Source organism: Arctopsyche grandis, chromosome 3 (assembly GCF_051622035.1).
Source record: "Arctopsyche grandis isolate Sample6627 chromosome 3, ASM5162203v2, whole genome shotgun sequence".
Taxonomy (NCBI): domain Eukaryota; kingdom Metazoa; phylum Arthropoda; class Insecta; order Trichoptera; family Hydropsychidae; genus Arctopsyche; species Arctopsyche grandis.
Genome location: NC_135357.1, coordinates 36,566,502 through 36,593,982, shown reverse-complemented (window position 1 = coordinate 36,593,982; position 27,481 = coordinate 36,566,502). Strand labels below are relative to the sequence as shown.

Sequence of the window (27,481 nt, the reverse complement as noted above, 5' to 3'; positions counted from 1 at the left end):
TCTGTTTTGTATTGCTTGAAATAATTTTAAATTGTAATTGTGATGATTTGTGTAAACTTTAATTATGATGATTTATGTGTAACTTTATTGAAGATTGAATTGTGTTGAAATGTAAAAATTGATTTGTAGTGAAATGTGTAACGATTAATTTGTTATAATTATAATTGTTATGTAAATTATAAAATAATTGATGTATAAGTGTATTGAAATGTAGTTGTGATGATGATTGTAGTTGTGATGTAAATTGTAATTGGGACGATTGAAAGCTTGTTTAAAAGAATGTAAGATGATTGTATAGAATGGAAGGAGACGGATATTCGAGGACGAATATGTGAGCAGGATTGGCCGTGTAGGTTGGTATGAATGAGAATGAGAATATTTTAAGTTGGCAGGCTCGAGGCGTGGCGTCACTCGCCACTCGCGCCGAGCGAGAGTGACGAAACAGACAATAAAGCGATTTCCGTCTACTTTGATTTTGAATATCCTCCCGCACACATTCCTGGATCCCATATACATATTATCAAAAGCTAAAATACTGACCGACCAAAAATTCACTGCACACAGCTTTCACTACACAGAAGTTTGTAAACCATCAAGCAGCTTTAACGATGCTTCCAAAAAGTAAACTTATGATCAAGATAAAAACATGCTTAAAAAAAATATATCGGTAAAATTGATATAATTATAAAATATTTTCACGAAATTACTTACAATACGTATATAAAAATTTCGACCACTATGAATACAAGTTACATTTTCCGAAATGAAAATAGAAGAAGTAAAAAAAAAACACTCAATAATGAATACATGATATGAATTTTATTATTCAAAATCCCAAAAAATATAGCAAAAATAAACGATACATCAACTATCAAACATTTTTGTTCATTCGATTTCATCCATGACCGATTGCTGAATAAAAAATACGTATATAGATTTAATTTATTCCGATACCCACCGATTCCAATGAAGTGAAGGTCGAGATTAAGATTTGAGGCGTTGAGATGGACCACTAAATCTCCCACCTGAAACACCGGGCCCGGGAAGATCATAGCCAACCCGTCCTCGGTATAGTTGTAAAAATAAAAGGGAGTAGCGATTCTCATCTCCTGAAGATCTTCAGCACACCCCGGCGGCAGCATTCGGTGGCTAATCGACGACCCGTTGATGATGAAAATCAGTCACCAACGTCCGTGGCCTTAAAGTTGCACGGGGGTGCACAAATTTAACAGTGCCATTCTCAAAATCTTATCTCACGTCAATCAAAATAAAAAAAAATCAAATAGGAATCGAGATCAAAGGTGGACTTTCGATATAACCGAGAACAAAAAATTACAAGCCTTTATTTTCTTAGTTGTTATGAAAGTTGGCGTTTCGTTCTATCTCCTCTTCAAGAAAAATAATCATCATAGCTGATCCATTTTTATAAGACTAAAATTAACATAATTACACGAATAACTATGTAAGATACGCGTGATTCTAAGCGGTCACTCATTCGAAACTCAATGAGTGACTTCGTTCATGACTTCAGAAATCAGAAAAGAATCGGTGTATTCAAAGTGGTATGATTCATAGGTAGGTTACAATAAAAAAATTCCATAATAGCGGCTTGAAGGAATGTTATGGTATAAATTAATTGCGAATTTTTTGCTACTGTCATTGATAATTATTACGTGTGGTTAAGTGTGTGTGGTGAATTTTGGAAAACGCAAGCGTTCCAGAACCCAGGGAATGCGTGAGCTTGATTTATGGTTCTAACAAACTGAAATTGTCGGCTGGTCAAGATCTTACTCCTGAATTACAATAAATGGCACAGTAATTAATAACATTCGGTACGCGAATGATACAGTACTACTGACCACGAACTTCAACGACTTACAGGCAATACTGGACGCAGTTGTTGTGCATAGCTCTAGGGCGAGGTTGAAGCTGAATACAAAAAAGCTGAATACCAAACGGATGATATTCAGCAAGTCAGCGCACAATACGGTCAGCTCTCATTTACAGATCAATAACAGCGTGGTGGAGAGAGTGGATGGTTTTAGATATCTTGGGTGCTATCTGGGTGAAACGTGTGAAAGTTGAAAGGAAATTCGCGTTAGAGTGGAGCAAGCAAGAGCTACATTCTTGAAATTGAAAAAAATCCGAACCACACGTGATCTCAGTATAGCACTCCGACTGAGACTTTTACGATGCTACGTTTTCAGAATCCTTCTGTATGGAACAGAAGCATGGATCCTGACGAATGCCACATGTAAGAAACTAGAGGCATTTGAGATGTGGACATACAGAAGGATGCTGAGAATCTCATGGATGGCGCGTCGTACCAATGCCGAGGTGCTTGCCCTGATGTGAAAACATGTCGAAGTGCTAAAAAGTGTGAAAAGGCGTAAATTGGAATACTTCGGACATGTGATGCGAAATGAAAAATACGATCTCCTACGCCTTATAATCCAGGGGAAAATCAGGGGAATCTTCGGCAGTGGTACGGCCTCAGCACCCGAGCAGCCATTGATAAAGTACGAATGGGACATCTAGTTGCCGACGTTCTAGGAGGACATGGCACATGCAGAAGAAGATAGACAATAGGATAAAATTCAAAATGATAGCCGCATTGGCGTTTGTTCCGCCCGAAGAAGTTATCAATTGTTGGGAAGAACTCCTAGGAATTTTTCAACCATGGTTTTGGCTTCTAGAAATTGATGTTCAAGAAAAAATTGAAGATTTATTGATGTACTTCGAAATGGGAAGACTAGCAGAATAGCAGATGTACGACGCGAACCGCGCGTTACTCCAATTTAACTATGGACCGTGAGGAGTCGTATATTGGAGCATTACGGAAAAACGCACAACGAGGTCGAAGGCTTCCATTTGAAACTGTTGCATTCGATCGGAGCTCAGTATCCAAACTTATGGAAATTTTTAAAATACCTACAAGGTCTTCTAGCGGAGACAGAGAAGCTCATTGCAGAATCAAATTCGGGAATATTAGGGCGAAAATGGCGTTTGCAGTATATTCTACTAGCAGACAATTAAAAGCATTACAGCTGTTTGGTCGGATAGGCAAAGCCTAGAAATATATTTGAAAGGAATAAGCCACAATCTCGCCCAATTAAACATTAATTTATTTAGCTGTTGGCAACAGCTAAATAAACATAGTGACAGTGAGAAGTGACAAGTTACAAGTAACACAACAAATAAACCCACCCACAAGATGGGTAGTGTAAAGCGTGGTAGTCGTAGTAGTGACAATGAAACTAGCGCTAGCGCGCAGCTGACCGAGCAGCCCAACTGGGAAACCTGGCGTGAAATATGACGCAGAAACAGTCGATGATCCAGAAACACCGTTTCGGATGTTCTTTCACAAAATGGCCACAAAGCAAAAGTTGCTCTAATCTTCCTAAGGTCGACATCGGACTACAAGGTGGTAAAAACGGAAACTTAACCAAGGTGATTATAAATTTATAGCCATCTACTCGGAAAACAGAGTAAAAATCTCACCTTTCACCGTTGATGATTACCGTAAAATCACCGAACTGCTCCAAAACGAAAAGTTTCAGTTCTATGCCCACCCTCTAACTGAAGACAAACCTCTCTAAGAATTACAGGCATTAACCCCAACTAATCAGAAGTCCTCGTCGAGTTGCCCAGTCTTGGCTACAAAGCCACTAAAGCCACCGTCATGAAATCACGACGTGACAAGCGCAACATGCCCATGTTCACTGTCGAGACCGCACGCGACGAAGAAGGGAAGAAGTTGTTCAATCTCTCCAGCATCTTCGGCCAACTGGTTCGCATCGAATCACTTCGTTGTGGTGACACTCTACCATAGTGCCATCGCTGCCAAGGCTTTGGACATGGCTCCTACAACTGCAATGTCGCCCCCCGTGCATCAAATGTGCAAGACCCCATTTGACCGCTAATTGTGAATCAACAACCTCCATCCCAGTTTGCACCAGCTGCAGCGGCCCTCACGTACCGTCACTTACCCCCACTCGATTCACACCGCCCAAGATATAGACTCTGCTATTAATCTAAGCCCGCTTTAAAGGTCAAGGAATTTGACGTACCTGTTAGCCCGGTTCCACGTAGAGTCTGTTCAAGAAACGAGCGACCTGGGTGACATTATTAGTGTATATACATGCAGTGGTCATTAGTTTCGCTTCGGCGTTCGACTTAGGAGGACGTATCTTTGCTTTTTCATACACGGTGGTTACAAAGTTCCCAAAACATAAGTAATATAAAAAAAATGTAAGTTGTAACGCGACGTTCTCCCGAGTGTCCCTTCAGTTGGTAGCGGTAGTAATCTTTAGGTTGGCACCAGTTACTTTACCGCGCCAAACACCATACCCCTCTCGAAAAGTATCGAGACGCGCTCTCTCGACAGCCCGCCGCCATCCGGGAAGGACCTACCTCCAGCATCTCCGCCGAGCGTCTTCAGAGACGCCCAGAGATCGCCATCTTGTGTCCACACGAGGCAGTACGGAGTTTGTCTCCTGCCTCCCCCCTCCCGCTGCTGTGACCCGACCGCAGAGCCAGCTTCCGGAGCCAGGAAGCTGTTATCAACGCAGACGACTTGCAGTCAGGAACCTCCCCGACTATATACACATATATAACTATCCCAAGGTTAGTCCACGTTTCTACGTAACTCGACTCTTGGAAGAATAACGACGTATCACGCCCCTCTGCATAAAGACGCGCGTAAATCCGTTCATTACATTGGCACCCAACGAGTGGGCATGATGAGCAAGTCGCTTGTCCATTCACGACTCATCGCGAAGATGGCCGCAGCGTACAATCTACGCTCCGCGGGGGACGTAGACCCAGAAGCGTCGTCTTCACAATCGACTTCCCCACCGGAAGGTCAGTCGACTTCCCCACCGGAAGTTCAGTCGACTCCCCCATCACCAGTTCCAGTAGACGGCGCAATGCTGTTGGAAATGATGAAGCTGATGATGGAGCAGCTTATAGCTTCCCGAACCGCATCTGTTCCCCCCCCCCGTCATTTCACCTGCCCCGGTCGCGGCGGAAAATTTCGTGAGTTGCAAATCTCGATTTGCTGGCGACTCATCGGAATCAGTAGAAGCTTTCATTGATGCCATTGAGACATATAAACACTGTTGCCGAATCCCAGACGAGGACGCGCTTCGAGGTTTGCCTATGCTACTCGATAAAGACGCAGCGATTTGGTGGGTTGGTATGAAACCTTCCATCCCCACCTGGTCCATGGCGCTAGAGGCGCTACGAAGCAGCTACGGCGAACGTAGACCAGCTTACCGACTGTTTCTCGAAATAAGCGCTACGAGACAACAGGAAGGAGAATCAACGGACCTCTTCATCAATCAAAAACGCGCGTTGTTCGCGAAAATGCCGTACAGCATTCCCGAAGAGATGCAGCTAGATATAGTATACGGCCTATTGTCTCCCTTCTTACGAACCCGTCTGAGCCGAGATGGAGTTTCAAACTTCCAAGAATTGATTCTCCGCGCACGCACCATCGCAGAGATGGAGGCGGAGATGCCAACGGGGGTACCTGAAACAAGAACAAAGGCGACCCACGACATTCCACACCGTTCGAGACCCGCGCCGGACACAAAGGAGAGGCCCGCGACCGGAAGTGACCGAACATTCGCGAGAAAGGAACGAATGGGTGAACAAAGGCCGCGATTTCGACCAACGTGTTCGTTCTGCCATAACCGAGGACATTCGGTTGAAGAATGTCGGAAGAAGAATGGGGCACAGACGAGACAGATCGCGTGCTACGGGTGCGGGGCTCCAGGTGTGATGAAGAGCAATTGTCCCACGTGCAAGACGAAGACCGGGGCCGCGTTGTCAACCATCGCCCTGGCGACGTTTCCACGCCAGATACCGGAACCAACCAATCGGCAAGTCTTATTCGTATACGTCGGAAACCAGCGGATACGAACCGTCATCGACAGCGGGGCCAGTCGAAGCGTCGCGAGTTCCCGAGTACATCAATGGCTGATCCAACAGGGACAGGCGCTCCATACTTCAGAGATGCTCATCCAATTGGCCGATGGAGTTCGCGGACCCCGGAAGATGATTCTCGCCGAGTAACAGGTGTCGCTGAAACATCGCACAATCCCAACAACCTTCATGATATTCCCGGATGCCCGAAATGGAGAAACCTTGCTGGGCATGGACTTCGTGAGGGCTGCAGGACTTCTCATGGACTACGAACATGGCACGTGGGGATTTGGACGTGACCCAACGACCCACTACCCCATGGAGTACGAACACGGACGCACCGACGTGAAATGTGCCGCCGTCAGCCATCTCCGAGACGACGAAGGAGCTGTGCTAAGCCCGGACGAGCGTTCATCGTTAGAGGCCACAGTTCATCAGCATGAAGACATTTTCATGCCAGGGGGAGCACCCACGGAATATGCGACGCATACCATTGACACCGGAACGAGCGCCACCATCTCTGTTCCACCGTACCGTCTCACGCCCGCAAAGAAACAGATCCTGAAAGCGGAGCTAGACAAAATGCTGGTCGACGGCATCGCTGAAGAATGCGACTCCGCATGGACGTCGCCCGTAGTGCTGATCCCCAAGAAGGACGGATCCGTCCGGTTTTGCGTGGACTAACGCCAATTAACGCCATCACCAGAACAGACAGCTACCCCCTCCCCTTTATCGACGAGTTGGTGCAGTCAACCAGAAAGGGCTGCTACCTGAGCACCATCGACTTGAAGGCGGGATACTGGCAGGTGAAAGTGGCGGAGGCCGATCGAGACAAAACGGCATTCACCACCCCGTATGGCACTTACCGTTTTACCCGCATGCCCTTTGGGTCGAAGAACGCGCCGGCCACCTTTCAGCGATTGATTGACCGGTTCCGGACCGGTCTGAAGCGCGACGTTTTGCTGTTGGCGTACCTGGACGATCTACTCGACGTGTCCGAAACTTTAACGCAACATTTGGACGATCTGCAGGCCGTCTTCGAGCGCCTGAGACATTTTAATTTACGTGCGAATCGTGAGAAGTGCGTGTTCGTGCGAGAACAGGTGAAGTTCCTGGGACACATAATCTCGGCGGAAGGAATACGCCCGGACCCGGAAAAGGTAGAAGCCATTAAGAAAATGCCGCCACCGACGAATATCAAACACCTGCGAACCTTCCTGCAAACGTGTTTGTGGTTCAGGAAGTTCATCGACGGGTTCTCGGCCATTGCGCAACCCCTTACGCAATTGACGAAGGATCGACCCTTTTTGTGGGGTGCGGCGCAGCAGCAAGCGTTCGAGACACTGAAGGACCAGTTAACTCACGCACCTGTGTTAGCTCAAGCAGACTACTCACAGCCGTTCGTTTTACGAACCGATGCCAGTAATTACGCACTAGGAGCCGTCCTACTGCAAGGAGAGGGAATTGAAGAGCGACCCATCGAATACGCGAGCCGCTTATTGATTCCCGCTGAACGAAACTACTCCACCACAGAGAGAGAGGCTCTCGCCGTGGTGTGGTCCGTGGAGAAATTTCGCGGCTACATCGACGGACATACGGTCGTCGTCGGCAGCGATTACCAACCATTGCGGTGGCTGATGACGCTCAAGTCCCCGACGGGTCGCCTGGTACGATCGATCTCCGGTACGAATATACACCGGGGAAGGCGAACGTAGTAGCGGACACGTTAAGTCGTCCAAATTGCGACCCCACTACGACCGATTCCTGTGGAATTTGCGCAATCGCGTTGGACCTGCCGCGCCAAGGAGCCACGGACCTGCGCTCCGAACAACTAGCTGACCCAGAAGTTGCCAAGATCATTCGGGATATGGAGAACATTGACCCGGCGACCACAATCCGATGGACGGAGAAGGGTTACCTGCTGACTCAAGGCGTTCTCTATCGTCTCAACCCCGATACAGAAGTGGAGGAGCCTCAACTAGTGGTGCCGGTCAATATGCGCGGAACAATAATGAAGGAGCTGCATGACGCACCTACAGATGGACACACCGGAACCGCGAGAACCATCAGCAAGGTGCAACAGCGGTATTACTTTCCGGGAATGCGGAAGTACATCGCTGATTACGTCCGCACCTGCGTGGAATGTCAACGGTACAAACCGGATAACCTGAAACCTACCGGACTACTACAAACCCCCGTACCTGCTCAGCGTTTTGAAGTGCTAGCCATCGACCTTTTCGGTCCGTTACCTGCCGGCAAGCAGGGGGAGCGCTGGATTTTTCTGGTAGAGGACGTGGCCAGTAAGTGGGTCGAACTGTTCGCACTCCCAGTCGCAACCGCGGAGGCGTGCGCAAAAGTGTTAATAGAAGAAATCTTGTGTTAAAAAAGTGTTAAAGTGTTAAAAAAGAAACAGAACTTGCTGCCGCTATATCACCCGGAAGGAAACCCAGCGGAGAGGAGGAACCGCGACCTTAAGGTTCAGCTCGCGATGTTGGTGAAGAACCAGCATTCCCATTGGCCGCACGCTTTGCCCTCCATCCGATTCGCAATGAATTGTGCAATCACGCAAGCAACCAACCAATCCCCTGCATACCTCAAGTTTGCCCGAGAGCTACGGTCGCCTCTGGACGTACACCATGACCTGCGCGCGTTGCTGGCCGCGGATAATTACGTTCCCCAGATCACGCCATACTTGAAAAACTTGGCCGACGATTTGATACAAGCCAAGGAAACCATTGAGAAGCGGCAAGACCACAGCAAGCGGTATGCCGGTCAAACCCGGAGGCCCCACCCCAGTTACCAACTCGGTGACCTGGTGTTGCTGCGTACCCACATCCTCAGTCACGTCAAAAGGGGCGGAGCGCTAAGTTCGCCCCCGTACGCGATGGACCATATAGGATCAGCAAGATGATGAGTCCCACTACCTTTCTTTTGTCCTCTATCGACTCTCCCATGGAGACGGTGGGGAAATACCACGTCAAGGAACTGACGCCCTACCTGGCCAGGGAGGCTGACGTTCCGGCACCGGTCGTGCCGAAGCGACGCAGAGGAAGACCTCGTACGAAGCCCGTTGCACAATGCTAGGCTTCGGCGCTATCCGAGTTCAGAGACCGGACGCTTGCCCTCTGAACTCGAGGGGGAGGATGTAACGCGACGTTCTCCCGAGTGTCCCTTCAGTTGGTAGCGGTAGTAATCTTTAGGTTGGCACCAGTTACTTTAACGCGTCAAACACCATATCAACGCAGACGACTTGCAGTCAGGAACCTCCCCGACTATATACACATATATAACTATCCCAAGGTTAGTCCACGTTTCTACGTAACTCGACTCTTGGAAGAATAACGACGTATCACGCCCCTCTGCATAAAGACGCGCGTAAATCCGTTCATTACAAAGTTATTTTTTTCAACAATGTAAAAGTAGGTATAATACAATCGTGCATGATGTAGTGGTGCGGCATGTGCGCTCCATTATTTCCCTCCGCCAAAACCAGATAATAATCCAAAAAAACGGTTACATCGGCTGAGACCTTAAGTAAAATCAGGAACCTGCAAAACCTCGTCGGGAACCCGAAGAGGTTCATCACCGATCGCGGAACCGCATTTACGAACCAAGAGTTCGAGGACTATTGCCGGGAGGATAAAACCACGGGGGTGCCGCGTGGAAACGGACAAGTAGAACGGGTGAATCGAACAATTATACCCGTTCTGACCAAACGCAGCATTGAGGTTCCAATTAAGTTGTATCTCCATGTGGAAAGGGTGCAGCGATATCTCAATAGCACCTATCAACGGAGCATCTCTACAACACCATTTGAGTTGTTAACTGACACAAAAATGAGGCATTAAGATGACGTGAAGATCGAAGAGCTTCTTAACGAGGAGGCAGTCAATCTATTCTACTCAGAAAGAGAGGAACTGCAGAAGGCGGCCAAGACGAGCTAGTTGACTATGCAGGAGGAGAACCGACGTACCTTCAAAATAAAAAGAAAGCCAAACCCAAGGTAGCCCCGGTTTTCCTCAGAAAGCCCTCTGACTACCCAACCGTTTACCGTAAACTCATGAGCCGAAATCTGAAGTTTGAATCTGAAGTTTGAATCGCGGAGACACTGTACCCCAGCGTCACCGCTGCCAGGGCTTCGGACACGGCTCCTATAACTGTCACATTAACCCCCTATGCATTAAATGCGCAGGCTCACACTTGACCATCCAGTATTACTCAAATATTACTACCCCAGTCTGCACTAGTTAATGGTGCACACGTTTCCAGCTATAGAGGCTGCATTCTTAACCCCAACAACAAGAGCAAGAAAAGCACCCGCCAACCCCAAAACCCCACACCCCCCCCCCCAACCAACAAAGCCACCATTGCCGCAGGCGACCTTAAACACAATTTGGCTTTAGACCCCAACATTCCGCCGTTCACCAGATTCACAGAGTCGTTGAAACCGTAATAGACGGCTTCGACCGCAACATGTCTACTGGAGCAATCTTCCTAGAAATTTCCAAAGCCTTCGATAAAGTTTGACACTCTGGCCTCCTTAACAAAATGATTGCTGCCAACATCACCCCCCACTCAATACGATCTATCGCATCCTTCCTAAGAGAAAGGAAATTTCAGGTCAAACTCAAGGACAAATCAACCCAGCGAGGCATCTCCGCTGGGGTACCCCAAGGCTCCATCCTCGGCCCCACGCTATTCAACCTTTTTTTTTTTTTTTTTTTTTTTTTTTTTTTTTTTTTTTCCTATGCGTGGGAGGAGAAAATCTTCAATAAGACTCCCTCTAGTCCGCACTAGAGGGAAGTGTCAGATTTTTACTGACTAAAAAACTCCCCCGACTCACCTCACCCCTTTGGGGACCCCACTCGTTGGTGGATTGCTTCCGCAGGGGCTGATTTCGTCCTTGTTGGCTTCTCCTTTTTGTGCGGATCCCTCCTTTCCAGTTCATCTAGTTGACCCGCTTGGTTTCTGTTTCCTGAAAACATTCATTTGCAGTATTAATCATAGGCTGGTAATAGTATATCTATATCTATGGGTTGACATCTATTCATTTCCTTCTATAAGTCTTTCCGCTTTCCTTAGCCGTTCGGCCTCCTCCTTCTGCTTCATGACGCTCCTTGCGAACTCTGCGAATGCTTCCCAAGAGGCTACGTCTTTAGTGATGTTCTGTGCTATGTCTTCAGTGTTGACCGGGGTGCTTTCTTCGAGTGTCGCTCTTTCAGATTCCCATGCAGGGCATACGAGGAGTGTATGTTCTGCGTCATCTCTGATTGATGCACAGTGGTGACATCCTGCTGTCGTTTCCTTTCCGATGCGGTTGAGGAATGCTCCGAAACACCCATGGCTGGTTAGTAGCTGGGTTGTGTGGTAGTCCGGTTTTGCGCTTTTCCTCCTTGTCCAGGCTGCGATTGATGGGATCAGTCGATGTGTCCATCTACCTTTGTCTGCGCCGTCCCAGCGGACCTGCCATTCCGTCATGAGCTCCGCCCGTGCCGTCGCTCTTACTTTTTTCGTTCCCTCCTTTCTTCCCTCGTATACCTTCTTTCTTTCATGTGCCAGTAGGTCGATGGGTGGTACTCCAGCAATAACCAGTACTGCGCACTCGGATACTGTTGTATATGCCGATACGATTCTCAGTACGCCCCTGCGTTGTACTCTTGCGAGGTATTTCCTGGTTCTCTCCACTGCCATGCTGGGCGCCCATATTGGTGCACCGTATAGGATCACCGAGTGCACTACGCTGTTGAGTAGTTTTCTTCGGCATGGTTTGGGCCCTCCGATGTTGGGCATTAGTCGTCCGATGTTGTTGACAGCTCTTGCCGCTTTCTCCGCGGCATGCTCAGCTTGTTTCTTAAAGGTTAATTTGTCATCTAGAATTATTCCAAGATAAGTCAAATACCTTTTTAGTCTCACGTCGTATCCCGAAATGGTGATTTTCGGGGGTTCGATTTTTCTTTTTCTGGTGAACAAAACCGCCTCGGTTTTTTGTGGTGCAAGCTGTAGTCCGGCTTCCGTCATCCAGTCGTTCACCAGGTCGAGAGTGTCGTTTGTGGCGGTCTCGAGGTCCGTTATTTTCCTAGCCACAACAATGATAGCTACGTCGTCTGCAAAACCCACCAGCTTCGCTCCTCCTGGAAGTCTTAATTTAAGAAGTGAGTCGTACATTATGTTCCATAATGTTGGTCCCATGACAGAGCCCTGTGGAACACCAGAGGAGATCTTGCGTTCTGCCAGTCTTGTGATCAGAACCCTCTCCGACAGGTAACTTCCTATTATTCTTACAAGGTAGTCTGGTATTCCACCGAGCTCCGATAGAGCCGACATTATTTTATCCCATCTGGCAGAATTGAAAGCATTTTTAACGTCCAGTGTCACCATTATGCAGTGACTGCTCGTTTTTAATGTTCCACTATGAGCGTCTTTTATTGTCTTTATGACCTCGGCTATTGCGTCTACCGTGGACCGACCGGGTCTGAACCCGTATTGCTGCGAACATAACCCGCCTTCCGTCTCCGTCGTCTTCGCTACTCTCTGTAATATGAGGCGCTCGAGGAGTTTGCCCAATCCGTCCAACATGCACAGTGGCCGGTATGACGACGGCTCCTCCGGTGGTTTGTTGCCCTTGGGTATGAGCACGAGTTTCTGCCTTTTCCATATTTTTGGGAATTCTCCGCTCTTGAGGCAGCTGTTGAATGTCCGCAGCAATGTTTTCGGGCAGACTTTAGCCGATATGCGGAGAATTTCATTCGGTATTCCGTCAGGTCCAGGTGATTTGTCAGTGGACAGCCGTTTTGTTGCCGAGTATAGTTCACCCAGTGTAAACTCTGGGATGTCTTCGGGCTCTATGATCCACGCTTGTGGTGTCGTCTCTTTGTGTGTAGGGAAAAGGTGTGAAACTATCGTTTCCAAATTTCCATCTCTGTTTAAGAAGGGAATTTGGCGGTGGCCGGACAGCTTACCACGGACCATACGATACGCTTGGCCCCATGGGTCCAGGTCCACCGTCGCTATGAGTTGTTCCCACATCAACTTTTTACTCCTCCTGATTGCGTAGGTGACTGCTCTTCTTGCTTCTTTGTGGGCTTCGCTTGCGGTTTCGATGGCCGTTTGGTCGTCTTCGTGGCCTGATCTGTGTCTTCGTTCAGTCCGACAGTGCTCTCTTCGTTTTCTTGTGCAGGTTCTTCGCAGCTCTGCAATTTCGTCGTTCCACCAATATTGTGGTTTCCGTCCCACTCCACCCTTCTTCGGCATCGAGGCCTCGCAAGCCCGAGTGATCGCTGCCGTTGTCTCTTTGCAAAGTTCTGTTCCAGTTGTGGTATCTTGAATACGGCCACACTCGAACTTGAGCGTCTCTTCGCACGTTTTAGTGTCTAGCTTGCCGACGGCCCACCTTGTCGGCTCGGTCTTATGCGGGGTCGAATCGGTCGTTCTTGTGTCTCTTAGCTCGTATGAGATGTATTGGTGGTCGCTTAGTGTTGTGTCGCTGAGCACCTCCCAGTTGGTAATGCGGCCAATGGTGTCCTCGTCCGCGAAAGCGACGTCGACTATGGAGCCAGTGCTTCCTCTGACGAAGGTATTTGCACTTCCGGTGTTCAGGACATGCAGGTTTAGTCTGGCCATTGTGTCAGCTAGTAGGCGACCGCGCTCATCGGTGATAGGTGATTCCCACTCTGTAGACTTTGCATTGAAGTCTCCGGCAACGACCACTCGTCCTGTGCTCCTGCTGACGCTCGCCTCCAATTCGTGCAAAAACAGTACGAAGTCCGAGACCGAGGCGTTCGGCGAACAGTAACAGCTGTAGAACCGCACGCCCCGCACCCGAACCCAGACTGCACCTACCTGTGGTGTTCCTGCCTCTGTGATTATCCCGCTTCCGCGTGAGATGTAGATCGCCGAGCGCTGGGTTGTGTCGGCGAACCAATCTCCATTTAATGGGCGATGTTGTTCGCTTATTATTGTGATGTCAATTTTTTTCTCATAGATGGTCTGCAGGAGGAGGTCCTGCGCAGCCCTGCAATGGTTAAGGTTTACCTGGAGGACTCTTATTTTTCCATTTGCAGCCATTATGTTTGTGTCTTCCCCTTCCTCTGTCTCTCCAGTTCGGTTTTGTATGCAGGACACTTGGGTGTCCCTGCCATGTGCTGTGTGTCCGTGCCGCGGTCTTTGCAGACAATGCAGCACAGACTGTTCTCGCATTTGGCCGCTATGTGGCCTCCTTTACCACATCGGCGACACAGTTGGGACCTGTCACTTCCGCTGCAGGTGGCTGCCAAGTGTCCGTACTCCTGGCACTTGTAACAGCGGACCGCTTCTATGTGCTGTCGTACGCGGCAGTTTACCCATCCTACGCGAAGTTTACCTTTTTTTAGGATTGTACGTGCTTTGTCGCTTGCCATCTTTACAACTGCGACTCTTGTTCCGTTGTAAGTGTTGAATAGGCTGACCACTTCAGCCTCCTCGACTGTAAGCGTTCCCAGTACTGGTTTGAGGGCGTCCATCACATCTTGGCGCTCTTCTCCTTCATCCAGGTCCCGCACCTCTATCTTCACCATCGTCGTTAATCTCCTGACCGTTGTGTCGTCACCTAGTGCTGTTTTAATGGCGTCTGCTAGCGTTGTGGGGTTGCCGCCGTTCCTTTCCAGTTCCATTAGGATCATACCGTTCCGGGTTTTTCTGATGCGGTCCACCTGGCATCCAGTTGCAGCGATGTCTACGGTGGTTCTTATTTTTTTGAGAATATCCGCGTACGTGTTGTTATTACTTTCGCTTCGCTTCAGTGTTATCGCTTCGGTTTTTGGGCGCGGTATAGTCAGTTTGGGTTTTTTCTGCTGGACCTTGTTTTGTTGTTGTCGTTGCTGCTGCGTCTGCGGCTGTGGATACGGCTGTGGGCGCTGCTGCTGTTTTTCTTCCTGTTGCGCTTGCTCCTGTTCCTGTTGCTTCTGTAGCGGCTTCTGGGGCTTCCACTTTTGCTTCCGCTGCTGTTTCCGTTGGGTCTTCCACTCTTCGGTCTCGGTCTGAGTGTTTTTCTCTGTCGTCTCTGTCGCCGTGCTCGCGTCGGAAGCTTTAGATGCAGTTTTGTTGATTTTATTCTTTTTCTGCTCTTCCTCGGCTAGGCTTGTCACTAATCTGCTTACTAGGCTAATTTGGGTTTTAATGTTTTCCTTCGTGTTTTTGACGTTTGACACAAACTCCACGAGCATGTCCATTTCCACTTTTATTCTGTTTATTGGATCACGCTATTCAACCTGTACACACACGACATACCCACTCCTACACATAGGTACACAAACATCGCACAGTATGCCGATGACACTGCCATCTTAGCGAGCTCCGTCGGCCCCAAGGGATTCTCGCTCGCCCTCCAAAAGTACTCGGACCAACTAGTAGCGTGATACGATAAATGGCTGATGAAAATCAACCCGGACAAAAGTCAGGCAATATTCTTCTCCAGACGTAAAAATCGGTGCAAACCAGCCAAGCCAGTCATTATAAACGACCACCCAGTCAACTGGACCACGTCTACCCGTTACCTGGGGGTAATAATCGACCGCAAATTAACCTGGAAACCCCACATCACTAACGCGGTGCGTAGAGCTAGGGCAGTTGCGTCAAAGCTTTACCCACTATGCAAACCAAACAGCAAGCTCTCGCTTTAAAACAAGTGCTTGCTGTTTAAATTCATCATGCGCCCACAAATCACGTACGCGAGCCCCGTGTGGGCTCACACTACCATCTCCAACAGATCCATACTCAGACTACAGACAGTACAAAACAAATTCTTGCGTGCCGCGGGCAACTACAACTGGTACACAAGAAACACTATAATTCACAATAACCTAAACATTGACTACCTTGACAAACACGTACACAAACTTGCCGTAAACTATTTCAAGTCTCTCGGCAAGGTAGACAATCCCTTAATAAATTCCCTCAGCAAGACTAAACTAATATTTAACCAAAGGCCCATCGACATTCTGAAGATGGGTAAAGGCTAAAATTAGCATCCATTTAACTAACCAGAATCAACCACCTCCAAACGGTCCATACCCGTTAACCACCCACTAACACACTAACCCCGACAGTATCCCACAGATGATGCACTAATTTTGCTTAGTGTTCCAGATTGACAAACACTCCACAAGCGAGCAGCCGCCAGCCCGCACCACAAACATCACCGAGAGTCCGATCCCATATAACACGTTAGATAGATAGGTTAAGGGAGTGTCACTACCCTATAAACTATCGATAAAACGCAGCCACAAAGAAGACCACAGCTTCCTTTGAGAACTGTCGTTTCCTTTGGACTCCCATCTCTGCTGGTCTTTCCCTGTTCAGTCAAAGCCACCCACTTCACCCCCACATTACACTGGTGTCAGAAGTGTTTGACCTAAGCCGCAAAAGGAATACACCACGCAAAGATGCCCCCAAAAAGGAGACAGGCATCTCCTCACCAGTTGGACGAACCATCACGTGTGGAACGTCTGGAGGAGCAGATGGCGCGACTCGTCGCGCTTCTCGAGAGGGACACCACAACACGCACGCCAGCGATTCCGGCAAGCCCTTCAACGAGGGTCCCAGCGGTTCCGGCGAGCACACTGAGTCCCTCGTCATCAGTATGCAGAAACGACGCTACTCCACGACCTGTCACCGACCCCATGCTAGGAAGCACCATCCACAAGCAACCGACCGAGCTTCCTGTTTTCGACGGAACGGGCGACGTAGAACGATTCATCCGCGAATTTGAAATCGTGTCACGAGCCCTACGCTGCGAACCGACGGCAAACTCACTCATTCTCGCTCTACGAGGTCAAGCGAGAATATTCCTCATCGACGAAGTACCGAAAGAAGCGTACGAAGCGTACGAGGAGCTGAGGGAGAGGCTGGTGAAGCGTTTCAAATCTTCGCCACACCCGTACGACGCATTCCGTGACCTAATTTCCCCGTCGATCCGCAACAACGACGACATAGAAGCTCGGTTCGCGGACATCCGTCGAAAAAGGATGGAGGCCTTTCCAGAGCCTATCCCGTTGGACGTCCTAGACAAGATACTCCTCATATTGTCGTTTCACGACGAGGATATCCGCGCTGCCGTCTTCACCGCAGATCCGAAGACCCCACTGCAGGAGCTGTTACGGCTCGCAAAACACGCGAGGGATGCGAAACGGCTGAGGAGTCAAGGGAGGGGGGCGGCCAACAGACCAGCCCAAGACCACCAGCCTCACTTCAATACCGCAGCTCGAAACGCCAGCAGACCTCCCTGGCAAGCAGAGGGCCGTAACGGTCACAGACCTCCCTGGCAAGCGGAGGGCCGTAACGGCAACAGACCGCCCTGGCAAGGGCAAAGGAACTGCCGAAACTGCGGAAGCCCACAATGTCGCGGGCGGAACTGTCCGAAGGTACGGGCAGTCGAGAACGCCTCCGACGAGGAAGAGGTGCGATCCCAGTCGGGAAAAGAATAATGGTCAGTTCCACACGGGCAGGACTGATCATCGAAGACGAAGAAAAGCCCATCTCAGTGTTAGGGAGCGTCGGCGACTCACCTTTCGTATTAGACACCGAAGGCGAGATCGGAGGAGTACCATGTAGGGTACTGTTGGATACCGGGGCAAGCGTCTCCGTTATCTCCAGCAAACTGTTCGCCAAAATTCCCCGCGAACATAGAAAAAGGGTGAACCACAAAAGTGAAAGAATACGAGTCGCAGACGGTCGACACGTAGCGATCTACGTATGGGCCGAGACTACGTTGGCAATTAAAGGCACACAAGCGAGATGGAAATTTGCCGTCACTGATTTCTCCTCAGAGGTCATCATGGGGATGGATCTCCTGCGCCACCTCAATACGATCGTCGAACTGGGAGGAACCACGACAAGGGTCACTTTCCGGAACGACATTGCGCCCCATCGACCAGTAAGTTCAGTCCATTCGTGTCAGGAAATAAAAAGACACGAACTGAACGGAAAGCGACAAGACGACCTGCCCCGCCAACTGGACGCTGCTATCATCGACCTACCACCTGGAAAACGGTCGACGATCGTCAACTCCCTCCTCCAGCATCGACAAGCCTTCGCCCAAAGCGAACGGGACTTAAGCCAAGTCCATAAAGGGAGCCATCGAATAAATAGCGGCGACGCCGCCCCCATCAAACAGGCCCCTCGCAGAATACCGCTGCACAAGAAGACAGAGGTACGGTCCCTCATCAACGACTTGTTGACAAGACAAATAATCGAACCAGCAGCCGGTCCCTGGGCCTCCCCCATCGTATTGGTCACGAAAAAGACCGGCGAGTTGCGCCTCTGCGTTGACTATCGTCGGTTAAACGCCGTGACAACGAAAGACTCGTTCCCGATGCCACGAATGGACGACGTCCTGGACAGACTCGCGGGCGCCAAATTCTTCTCGACGTTGGACCTGCAGAGTGGTTTTTGGCAAGTCCCAGTCGAAGAGAAAGACCGACCAAAAACCGCCTTTACCACTGAATTTGGTCTGTTCCAATTCCGTGTTATGCCTTTCGGCCTCTGCAACGCGCCTGCCACATTCTCCCGGCTAATGGAAGACATTCTCGGCGACCTGACCGGATCAACCTTGGTATACCTCGACGACATCATAATATTTAGTCCGACCCCGGAGGCCCACTTGGAACACATCCAGACGGTCCTCAAACGCCTACTTGCGGTCGGACTCAAAGTAAATACGCGGAAGTGCCAGCTGTTTAGGAATGAGGTCTGCTTCCTTGGCCATAAAATCAGCTCCCACGGCGTCTGCACGGATCCAGAGAAGACAAAAGCCGTGAGAGAGTGGCCCACCCCCAAATCGAAGGCACAACTCCGCAGCTTCTTAGGCCTCTGCACCTATTACCGGAGGTTTGTGCAAGGGTTTGCGCAAACGGCGAAACCACTGCATCGTCTCACGGAGGAGAAAACAGTCTTCACGTGGGACCAAGACTGCGAGCATGCCTTCAATGCCCTCAAAAACGCTCTGACAGATGCGGAAACAATGGCATTCCCCCGACCTGAGGGAATCTATATTCTGGACGCGGATGCCAGTCAACATGCCATCGGAGCCGTGCTCTCCCAAGTTCAAGACGGCGAGGAGAAGGTGATCGGGTACTATAGTCGCACCTTGAAGGCACCGGAACGGAACTACTGCGTCACCCGGAAAGAGCTGCTCGCCATCGTCGACGCAGTAGAGCACTTCCACCACTACCTGTACGGAAGCCCCTTCACACTCCGAACCGATCACGCCGCACTGACGTGGCTCCGCAGCTTCAGAAAACCTGAAGGTCAATGGGCCCGCTGGTTGCAACGACTGGGACAGTACCACATGGACGTACAGCATCGAGCAGGGAAGAAACACGGCAACGCCGACGCCCTCTCTAGACGTCCATGTGACCCAGACTGCCCGAAATGCGCGAAAATAGAGAGTGAGCAAATAGCACCCGAAGCTAAACTCGTCACTCTAGGGAACCCACAAAGTCCCCAGGCCACCGACTCCACAATCTCACGCTTCATCGCCTGGAAAGAGTCCGGGAGACGACCACTGTGGGAAGAAGTTTCGGCAGAAGAACCCGAAGTTCGGATTCTATGGGCCCAGTGGGACGCACTAACTGTCGACCAGGGTCAGCTCTTCCGGCGATGGGAAAGCCCAAACGGCGAGCGTCAGATCCTGCAATTGGTCATTCCCGAGAGCCACACAAATGAAATCCTATGGGAGATGCACAGTTCCCCGACTGGCGGACACTTCGGCGTCAATAAAACGCTAAAGAATGTCCGCCGCCGATACTACTGGCCAACATGCCGCCCCGACGTTATAAAATGGTGCGAAAAATGCCCCAGGTGTGCAGCGCAAAACGGACCACATACGAGGAACAGGGCGGCCATGCGGCAATACGTGTCAGGGGCACCGATGGACCGAATGGCGATCGACATATTGGGACCACTACCGGTTACCAATAGGGGGAACCGTTACGTGCTAGTGGCCGCTGATTACTTCACAAAGTGGCCAGAAGCCATTCCCTTACCGGACCAAGAGGCGGAAACGGTAGCGGAAGCCCTAGTAACCCATGTCTTCGCCAAACTGGGCACACCTCGAGAACTGCACTCCGATCAAGGCCGTAATTTTGAAGCCCGAGTCTTTGCCGAAACGCTGGATAAATTGGGCATCTGCAAAACTCGGACGACCCCTTACCACCCTCAGTCGGACGGGATGATCGAGAGGTTAAACCGCACTCTACTTGGATACCTCCGGAAATTCCTGTCCTACTACGACGAGGAGGCAGAACGAGACTGGGACACGATGCTGTCCCCGTTCCTCATGGCTTACCGCTCAACCCCACACGACGCGACAGGAGAGTCGCCAGCCCTGATGATGTTCGGCAGGGAAATGCGCCTTCCGCCCCAACTTATTTACGGCGGACCCCCGGACAGTATACCCGAGCAATCAGCCCACAAATACGTCCAAAATCTCATAGAAGGGATGGCGGAAACGCACAAATTCGCTCGGAAACACCTCCAGAAGACGCATAAAAGAATGAAAGCGGCTTACGACGGGAGGATCTGGGAACCACGATACGAAGAGGGCGATCGCGTTTGGTTGCACAACCCAGCCAAGAAGCCCGGTCGCACCCTTAAACTCCAGCCCCCTTGGGAAGGTCCGTTCCGGATTATTAAGAGGATCAGCGACGTGGTCTATCGGATCCGCCGGGAAACAGGGAACTCCCGGTATCTGGTGGTGCACGTCAACAGATTAGCGCGATACCTCGCAACACCGGATCCGATCTAAAATTAAAACCCCGTATTGTATTTCCTTGTATTTGTTTATTTATTGTATTTCCTTGTATTTGTTTGTATATGCTTTTGTACATTAATAAATCGCTCGAGACGACCGATCCTGAAGGAGAGGGCAGTGTAACGTACGCCCCCGCAGCCGAAGGAGTGGGGGGGAAACTACCCCCGCCCTCGGATGCTGGGGAGTGGGAGAAAGTACCGCTACTTTCTCAGCTATAAAAGAAGCGCCCTTTCCTTCGGAAGTCGAGTCGGACCACAGCTTTCTCTGAGAACTGTCGTTTCCTTTAGACTCCCATCTCTGCTGGTCTTTCCCTGTTCAGTCAAAGCCACCCACTTCACCCCACGTTACACATGTTTTTAGAAAGTTTGGATAAATTTGGCTCATAACTTGTTGTTTTAAGTTTCAAACACGACTCTAAATTTTCATTTGTTAGTTGGCTTCTTATTTTACTTTTAATTATATTCATGCAAGAGAACGCTTGCTCGCACGAATATGTCAATCCGTATAGTCAGTACTCCAAATGCCAACTTCTTCACCTCACTGTAGCAATCTGGAAGACTATTCCATGCGTCGAATATAAGTGCCTCAACTAGCGGCATTTCTTTTAAAGCTGTCCACTTTTGTTGCGTTACGTATATATGTACATTTCTGGACCTCCAACTCTTCCAACTTGCTTTTCAACTCTGTAAATTTTTCACTCCACAAAGTTTTACTTTTTAAATCGATCAATTGCATTTCTAGAGATCCAGTATCAATTCCAAATGGCTCAATGTGGGTTTCGTTACTATTTGTGTTGAGAGGATTTACTATGAATGCTAGAGTGGTTTTGTTGGTTTTGAATTGCTGAAATCTGTCAGAAAATTCATCTTTAATTTTTTTTATAACTGTGCTGAAGTAATTTGTGTCAACAGTTGCACTGGTTTTATCGCGATATTGCTTTAGAAATTGAAAATGAAGTAATTTACCGCTCCGAATATCTTCTGCAAAATTAATTAATTTTTCTTCAAAACAAACCAATTCTTCTACCAAAACATTTCCCTTTTCTTGCAGTTTTAGATTCAGTTCATTTAATTTCGCTGTGATAACCACCATAAAGTAAAATTTTTGCAACCATTTGTCGTTCTCTAATTCAGGGTGATTAATGCCTTTTTCATTTAGGAATGTATTTATTTCATTCAAGCACAAAGCAAAACGTTATAACACCTTACCTTTGGAAAGCCATCGCACATTATTGTGAAGAAGGAGGTCGGAATACTGTGTCTCCATTTCATTTAAGAATTCTTTAAATTAACGATGGTAGAGTGCTTTTGACAAGATTCTGTTAACAATCTTGATTACCAAATTCATGACCTCAACTATTTCGGCCGGAAATGTTTGGGCACAAAGCGCTTCTTGGTGTATTATGCAGTGAAACGTAAGAATTTCGTGGTTTATTTTGCTCTGAAGAATCGTTGTTGCCCCTTTATTTTTTCCTGTCATACTTCTGGCTCCATCAGTTGCTATTGAAACGATTTTATTTAAATCGATCTTATTGTCTTCAAGGCATTTTTGCACGGCATTCGCTATATCTTCCCCTCTAGTTTGTCCCGAGAGCGGTAACAATCCTAGAAGTTCTTCTTTTGGACCTTGGGATGACATATACCTGACAAAAAAAGCAACTTGTGCCGTGTCTTTCGAAAATAAATAATATTTGCGTATGGAACTAAAGAGCCGCAGCTTCACATCCAAAGAGCCGCATGTGGTTCGCGAGCCGCAGGTTGCCGACCCCTGGCCTATACCCATCTTCAAGATGTTGATGGGCCTTTGATTGATCGTGAGTTTGGTCTCACTGAGGAAATTTATCAGAGGGTTGTCTATCTTGCCGAGAGACTTGAAGTAGTTTACGGCAAGTTTGTGTACGTGTTTGTCAAGGTAGTCAATGTTTAGGTCATTGTGAGTTATAGTGTTTCTTGTGTACCAGTCGTAGTTGCCCGCGGCACGCAAGAATTTGTTTTGAACTGTCTGTAGTTTGAGTATGGATCTGTTGGAGATGGTAGTGTGAGCCCACACGGGGCTCGCATACGTGATTTGTGGGCGGATGATAGATTTATACAGCAAGCACTTGTTTTTAAGTGAGAGCTTGCTGTTGGGTTTGCATAGTGGGTAAAGCTTTGACGCAACTGCCCTAGCTCTACGCACCGCGTTAGTGATGTGGGGTCTCCAGGTTAATTTGCGGTCGATTATTACCCCCAGGTAGCGGGTGTCTAGTTGACTGGTTGGTCGTTTATAATGACTGGCTTGGCTGGTTTGCACCGATTTTTACGTCTGGAGAATATTTGAATTTCACATTAAAAAAAATAGAAAAATCAAACATCACAGTCCTGGAAGTAAAGTCTTTATTAGAAGAGACAAAACGACATATGATCGAGAGAAAAAAATCCAATTTTATTGGAATGACGACAAAAAAAATCTTGAATCTCTTAAAGCTTGATTCTGGAAACAGTGCCAAAGTGGAAAGTTTCGAAAAAAAGACTGTCGATTTCTTTAACACTGCTGTGGAATACATTGATAAGTGGTCCCAATCATTCAAAAAATTTAATGCTTTCGATTGGATGACTCTCAAGCAAGTTCCTGAATGGGGGGAAATAGAACGAAACGTTGAATATTTGCAAGTAAGGAACATCGATGTTGGAAACAATGAGCTTCTTTTCAACCAGTTCGTATATTTAAAAGATTATTTAAATAAAAATAATACCAACGAAAACTGGGAGACAACGCTGAAATTGACGTATGGAAGAGAAATGGCTGAAGTTTTTTAGATATACCAAGCATATTGAACAGAAGTCATGTTTAATAAAACTATGTGAGTATATATTTGCCATTCCAGCCCACAATTAGAGGTTGGGAAATCTCGTCTCGAGATTTCTCGAGAAATTTTGATTCTAGTTTCTCGAGAATATTTTATTGCAAAATTTCGAGATTCTCATTTCTCGAGAATATTTTATTATGAAAATTCGAGATACTCGTATCTCGAGAAATCGTTTATTAGAATCTCGAAAATATCGAGAATATTCTTAATCTATCACTACATGTTTTTACTGAATAAACTGACTGATTTGTATACTTAACTCGTAAATAATTTTGTGAAGTATTGTAATATGTATAGATGGTCAGTATTTTTATTATTTGTCCAGTAAGTTATTATTCGGTCATCATATATACACATGTTACAACGAAATCGCACCATTTTTAAGTTCTAGTCACTAGTACCTACATACATATATACGAAAGTATTCGGTTATGATATCACGAAAAAGGCTAGTGAAAATTTTCACTGACAATATGACCCCGCAAAGATTTTTGATTTCTTATTTATTTATTCGAGTATTTGTTCCTTAGATATTAATCAATTTATTAGTCAGTATTTTAATATTTATATATGGTCAGTATTTTTATTATTTGTCCGGTCACAAAAACACGGGCAAAGCCTGGTAGCAACACTGGGAATTTTTAAAATTTTATATAAAATTATTTTTATAAAATTATTTTTTACATATTGCTATTTTTACTATTTTAAATTACTTTTGTATATTTTTATTTTCTTTTCATGCCTTCTTGTTGTCAAGTTTATATGCTAAAAAAATCAATTCACTATATTAAAAAAAAAAATTATACTTTCTCGAGAATCTCGAGAAACAAAAAAAGAAAATCTCGAATTCTCGAGATTCAAATATTTCGAGAAAATAAGATTCTCAAATCTCGAGATTCAAATATTCCGAGAAAAGGAGATTCTCGAATCTCGAGACTCAAAAAAAGTCGAGAAATCACAACCTCTACTGACAGTTGAGGCAATTTTAGTTTGCCAATATAATTTTAAAATGACTTGCGCCCAATTTTATCATTATGTAAAAGAGGAAAACGATTTAATTAAAAAAGTTAAATCATCGTTAAAATACAATTGGTCTAAAAGACTAATTTACTTTTCCATGTTTTATTGATGTAGCACTTAAATGTCCCGTAACAATGCTTGACAATTATGGCAACCCTATATATAATGTTGTTTTATGTTTTTTTCCATATTATTTTTGTAAAAATAATATTTTTAAATAAATTTCTGCCAGAACCGTAATCCCGGTACTCATACTAGTTTCAGCACCGGGATTCACGGTACCAGAAAACAGCGGAATCCCGGGATTGGAAGCCTTAGTCAGCACGAACCCAAAAGGGACTATCGCTATCCTGTATATTTGGTTTTGAAGACAAGTCCCACAGAATTTATGTCGATGACCACCTCACACCAGCCTCCAAACAACCACTCACTATTACAAAGGAAACGGCCAAAGAAACAAACTATCAGTACACTTGGATTAAACATGGTAAAATTCACATAAAAAAGAACGATACATCCAAAGTTTCGATCATAACCAAAACTAGTGATTTAAGCCACATTATATAATTTATCCCTTATGCAATTTATGCCAATTTTTGTTTTTATTATTGTTCTGTTTTTATTATTTGTTCTGTTTTGATTTAAGACTGCTGGTTTTCCTTTTAAAATAAAATAAATAAATGAGTGAAAACTTGTATGGGGCCGTTTAAGTATTACGTAAGCAGATTTATTACAATTATTTACCCCCTCCTCCCCCTTGTCAGCAACTTAAGCAAAGCTCTTACCCCCCCTCTCCCATGCTTACGTAAACATTGGTAACTATATGCATTTTTATTTTAATGTTTTCTGTTTTTTTTTTTGTTGTCAATCGTACCGAAACGAAACAATAGATTGACGGAAGAAATTTTGACAAGTGAGTAGCGCGCGGTAATTCCCCCACTCGCTTCTAAGCGAGTACCTAAACGTATTCATTATTTGTGGGAATCCCCGAATGTGTTTGGTTTTCAATCATAGACAATGTATGGGTTGCCAATGTGTAAAAAAAAATAATCACCATCTCGACCCCCCCACCCCCCACGTCATCAAAAATAAGACCCCCCCCACCCCCCTATAGTGCTTGCGTAATACTTGAACGGCCCCTATAACAAATAAGATAATATTTAATATAAATAGTAAAATTTATTTTGTTGAATTCAAAGAAGTACAATATGTATATATGTACATATGTACTTAGACAAAGATGAGACAAAACAAAACTGATGAGACATGAGCTTGTTTGTTGTTATCAGATAACTTATCCAGTCGTGGTTTTATCGAAGACAATGGCACACGTAATGGATCATGAATATTCACACTATTACCATACTGTCTCAATTAGTCATGGTTGATAAACCAGTCTCGCAAAGGCAGGTTAATGCAAATGGTGTGAGAGGCAGTGCATGTTCTTAAAGATCTGGGAATTCTGCTTTCGATTCGATCCAAAAGGTCGCAAGTGAATTTGGGAATTCAAAACACTTTTTTTAATTCTTGATTTGTAATCAGATCAATTAATTTGTCTTTCAAATGAACTGATACACATAAAGCCATGGCAAAAGTGGATTTCGTATCCAATTCGTGGATTGTTGTCTGGTGGGAAATAGAAATCGAATCCCTCCGATAAATGACAACCGATTACAACGCGCAAAGACGTCATGTCATGTTAAGCTCCTCTCCTTCGTGAATAATATCAACCTAATAGTAAAAACATGTCAGCAATCTTTTGAATTGAGATTTCTTTTTTTTTTAACGTCTAAAAAAAATGCATGTAACTAGGTCCACTACAACCGAAAATATAGCAGGTGGTAGCCCTGAAAAGGGCCTTTTGTAGATCGGTGGATGAATTAATCGGCTCGACAATCCAAAGACGACGGGCTTCTTTTTCGTTGTACGGCGATGCGTTTATGCTTTCTTTTCGGTCTTCTTGGGCAACAAGACGGCTTGGATGTTGGGCAGAACGCCTCCTTGAGCGATGGTCACTCCGAAGAGCAATTTGTTCAATTCTTCGTCGTTGCGGATGGCCAGTTGGAGATGGCGAGGGATAATTCTGGTCTTCTTGTTGTCGCGAGCGGCGTTTCCGGCCAACTCAAGGACTTCAGCGGCCAAATATTCCATGACGGCGGCCAAGTAGACGGGGGCTCCGGCTCCCACGCGCTCCGCGTAATTGCCTTTCCTCAGCAGACGATGGATCCTGCCCACGGGGAACTGCAGACCAGCTCGGCTGGAGCGCGACTTTGCCTTTCCCTTCACCTTGCCTCCTTTTCCACGGCCGGACATGACGAGTTGGAGTTGTGTGTAGCGACGGAGTGAAGGCGAGCACAGTGCGGACTAACGCACGGTGCGAGAGACGGCGAGCGAATGCCCAAAATACTTCTTTGTGGCTTCTTTGTGGCAGTAGTTGTGGCTGCGTTTTAACGATAGTTTATAGGGAGTGCCACTCCCTTAACCTATCCATCGAACGTGTTGTATGGGATCGGACTCTCGGTGATGTTTGTGGTGCGGGCTGGCGGCTGCTCGCTTGTGGGGTGTTTGTCGATCTGGAACACTAAGCAAAATTAGTGCAACATCTGTGGGATACTGTCGGGGTTAGTGTGTTAGTGGGTGGTTAACGGGTATGGACCGTTTGGAGGTGGTTGAGTCTGGTTAATTAAATTGGGTGCTATTTTAGCCTATACCCATCTTCAGAATGTCGATGGGTCTTTGGTTGGACGTGAGTTTGGTCACACTGAGGGAATTGATCAGGGGATTGTCTATTTTGCCGAGAGACTTGAAGTAGTTCACGGCAAGTTTGTGTACGTGTTTGTCGAGGTAGTCAATGCTTAGGTCATTGTGAATTATAGTGTTTCTTGTGTACCAGTCGTAGT

General features: G+C 47.0%; 3 protein-coding genes across 3 annotated transcripts; 1 reads left to right on the top strand and 2 right to left on the bottom strand.

The window, feature by feature from the left end:
- The first annotated feature begins 4,781 nt into the window (after window positions 1–4,781).
- Window positions 4,782–10,024, top strand: LOC143909251 (uncharacterized). Its single transcript, XM_077427159.1, has 10 exons — window positions 4,782–4,916; window positions 4,972–6,042; window positions 6,082–6,596; window positions 6,644–7,595; window positions 7,634–8,228; window positions 8,325–8,743; window positions 8,782–8,993; window positions 9,378–9,440; window positions 9,506–9,769; window positions 9,835–10,024. Exons 1-10 carry the CDS (start codon window positions 4,782–4,784, stop codon window positions 10,022–10,024), a joined length of 4,416 nt encoding a protein of 1,471 aa, XP_077283285.1.
- An 11,976-nt stretch (window positions 10,025–22,000) lies between these two features.
- Window positions 22,001–22,495, bottom strand: LOC143909250 (general transcription factor II-I repeat domain-containing protein 2A-like). The gene has a single exon (XM_077427158.1). It carries the CDS (start codon window positions 22,493–22,495, stop codon window positions 22,001–22,003), a length of 495 nt encoding a protein of 164 aa, XP_077283284.1.
- Window positions 22,496–26,465: 3,970 nt separating this feature from the next.
- LOC143909066 (histone H2A-like) lies at window positions 26,466–26,894 on the bottom strand. The gene has a single exon (XM_077426957.1). The coding sequence runs from the start codon at window positions 26,892–26,894 to the stop codon at window positions 26,520–26,522; it is 375 nt and encodes a 124-aa protein (XP_077283083.1). The 3' UTR covers window positions 26,466–26,519.
- Window positions 26,895–27,481: the final 587 nt, after the last annotated feature.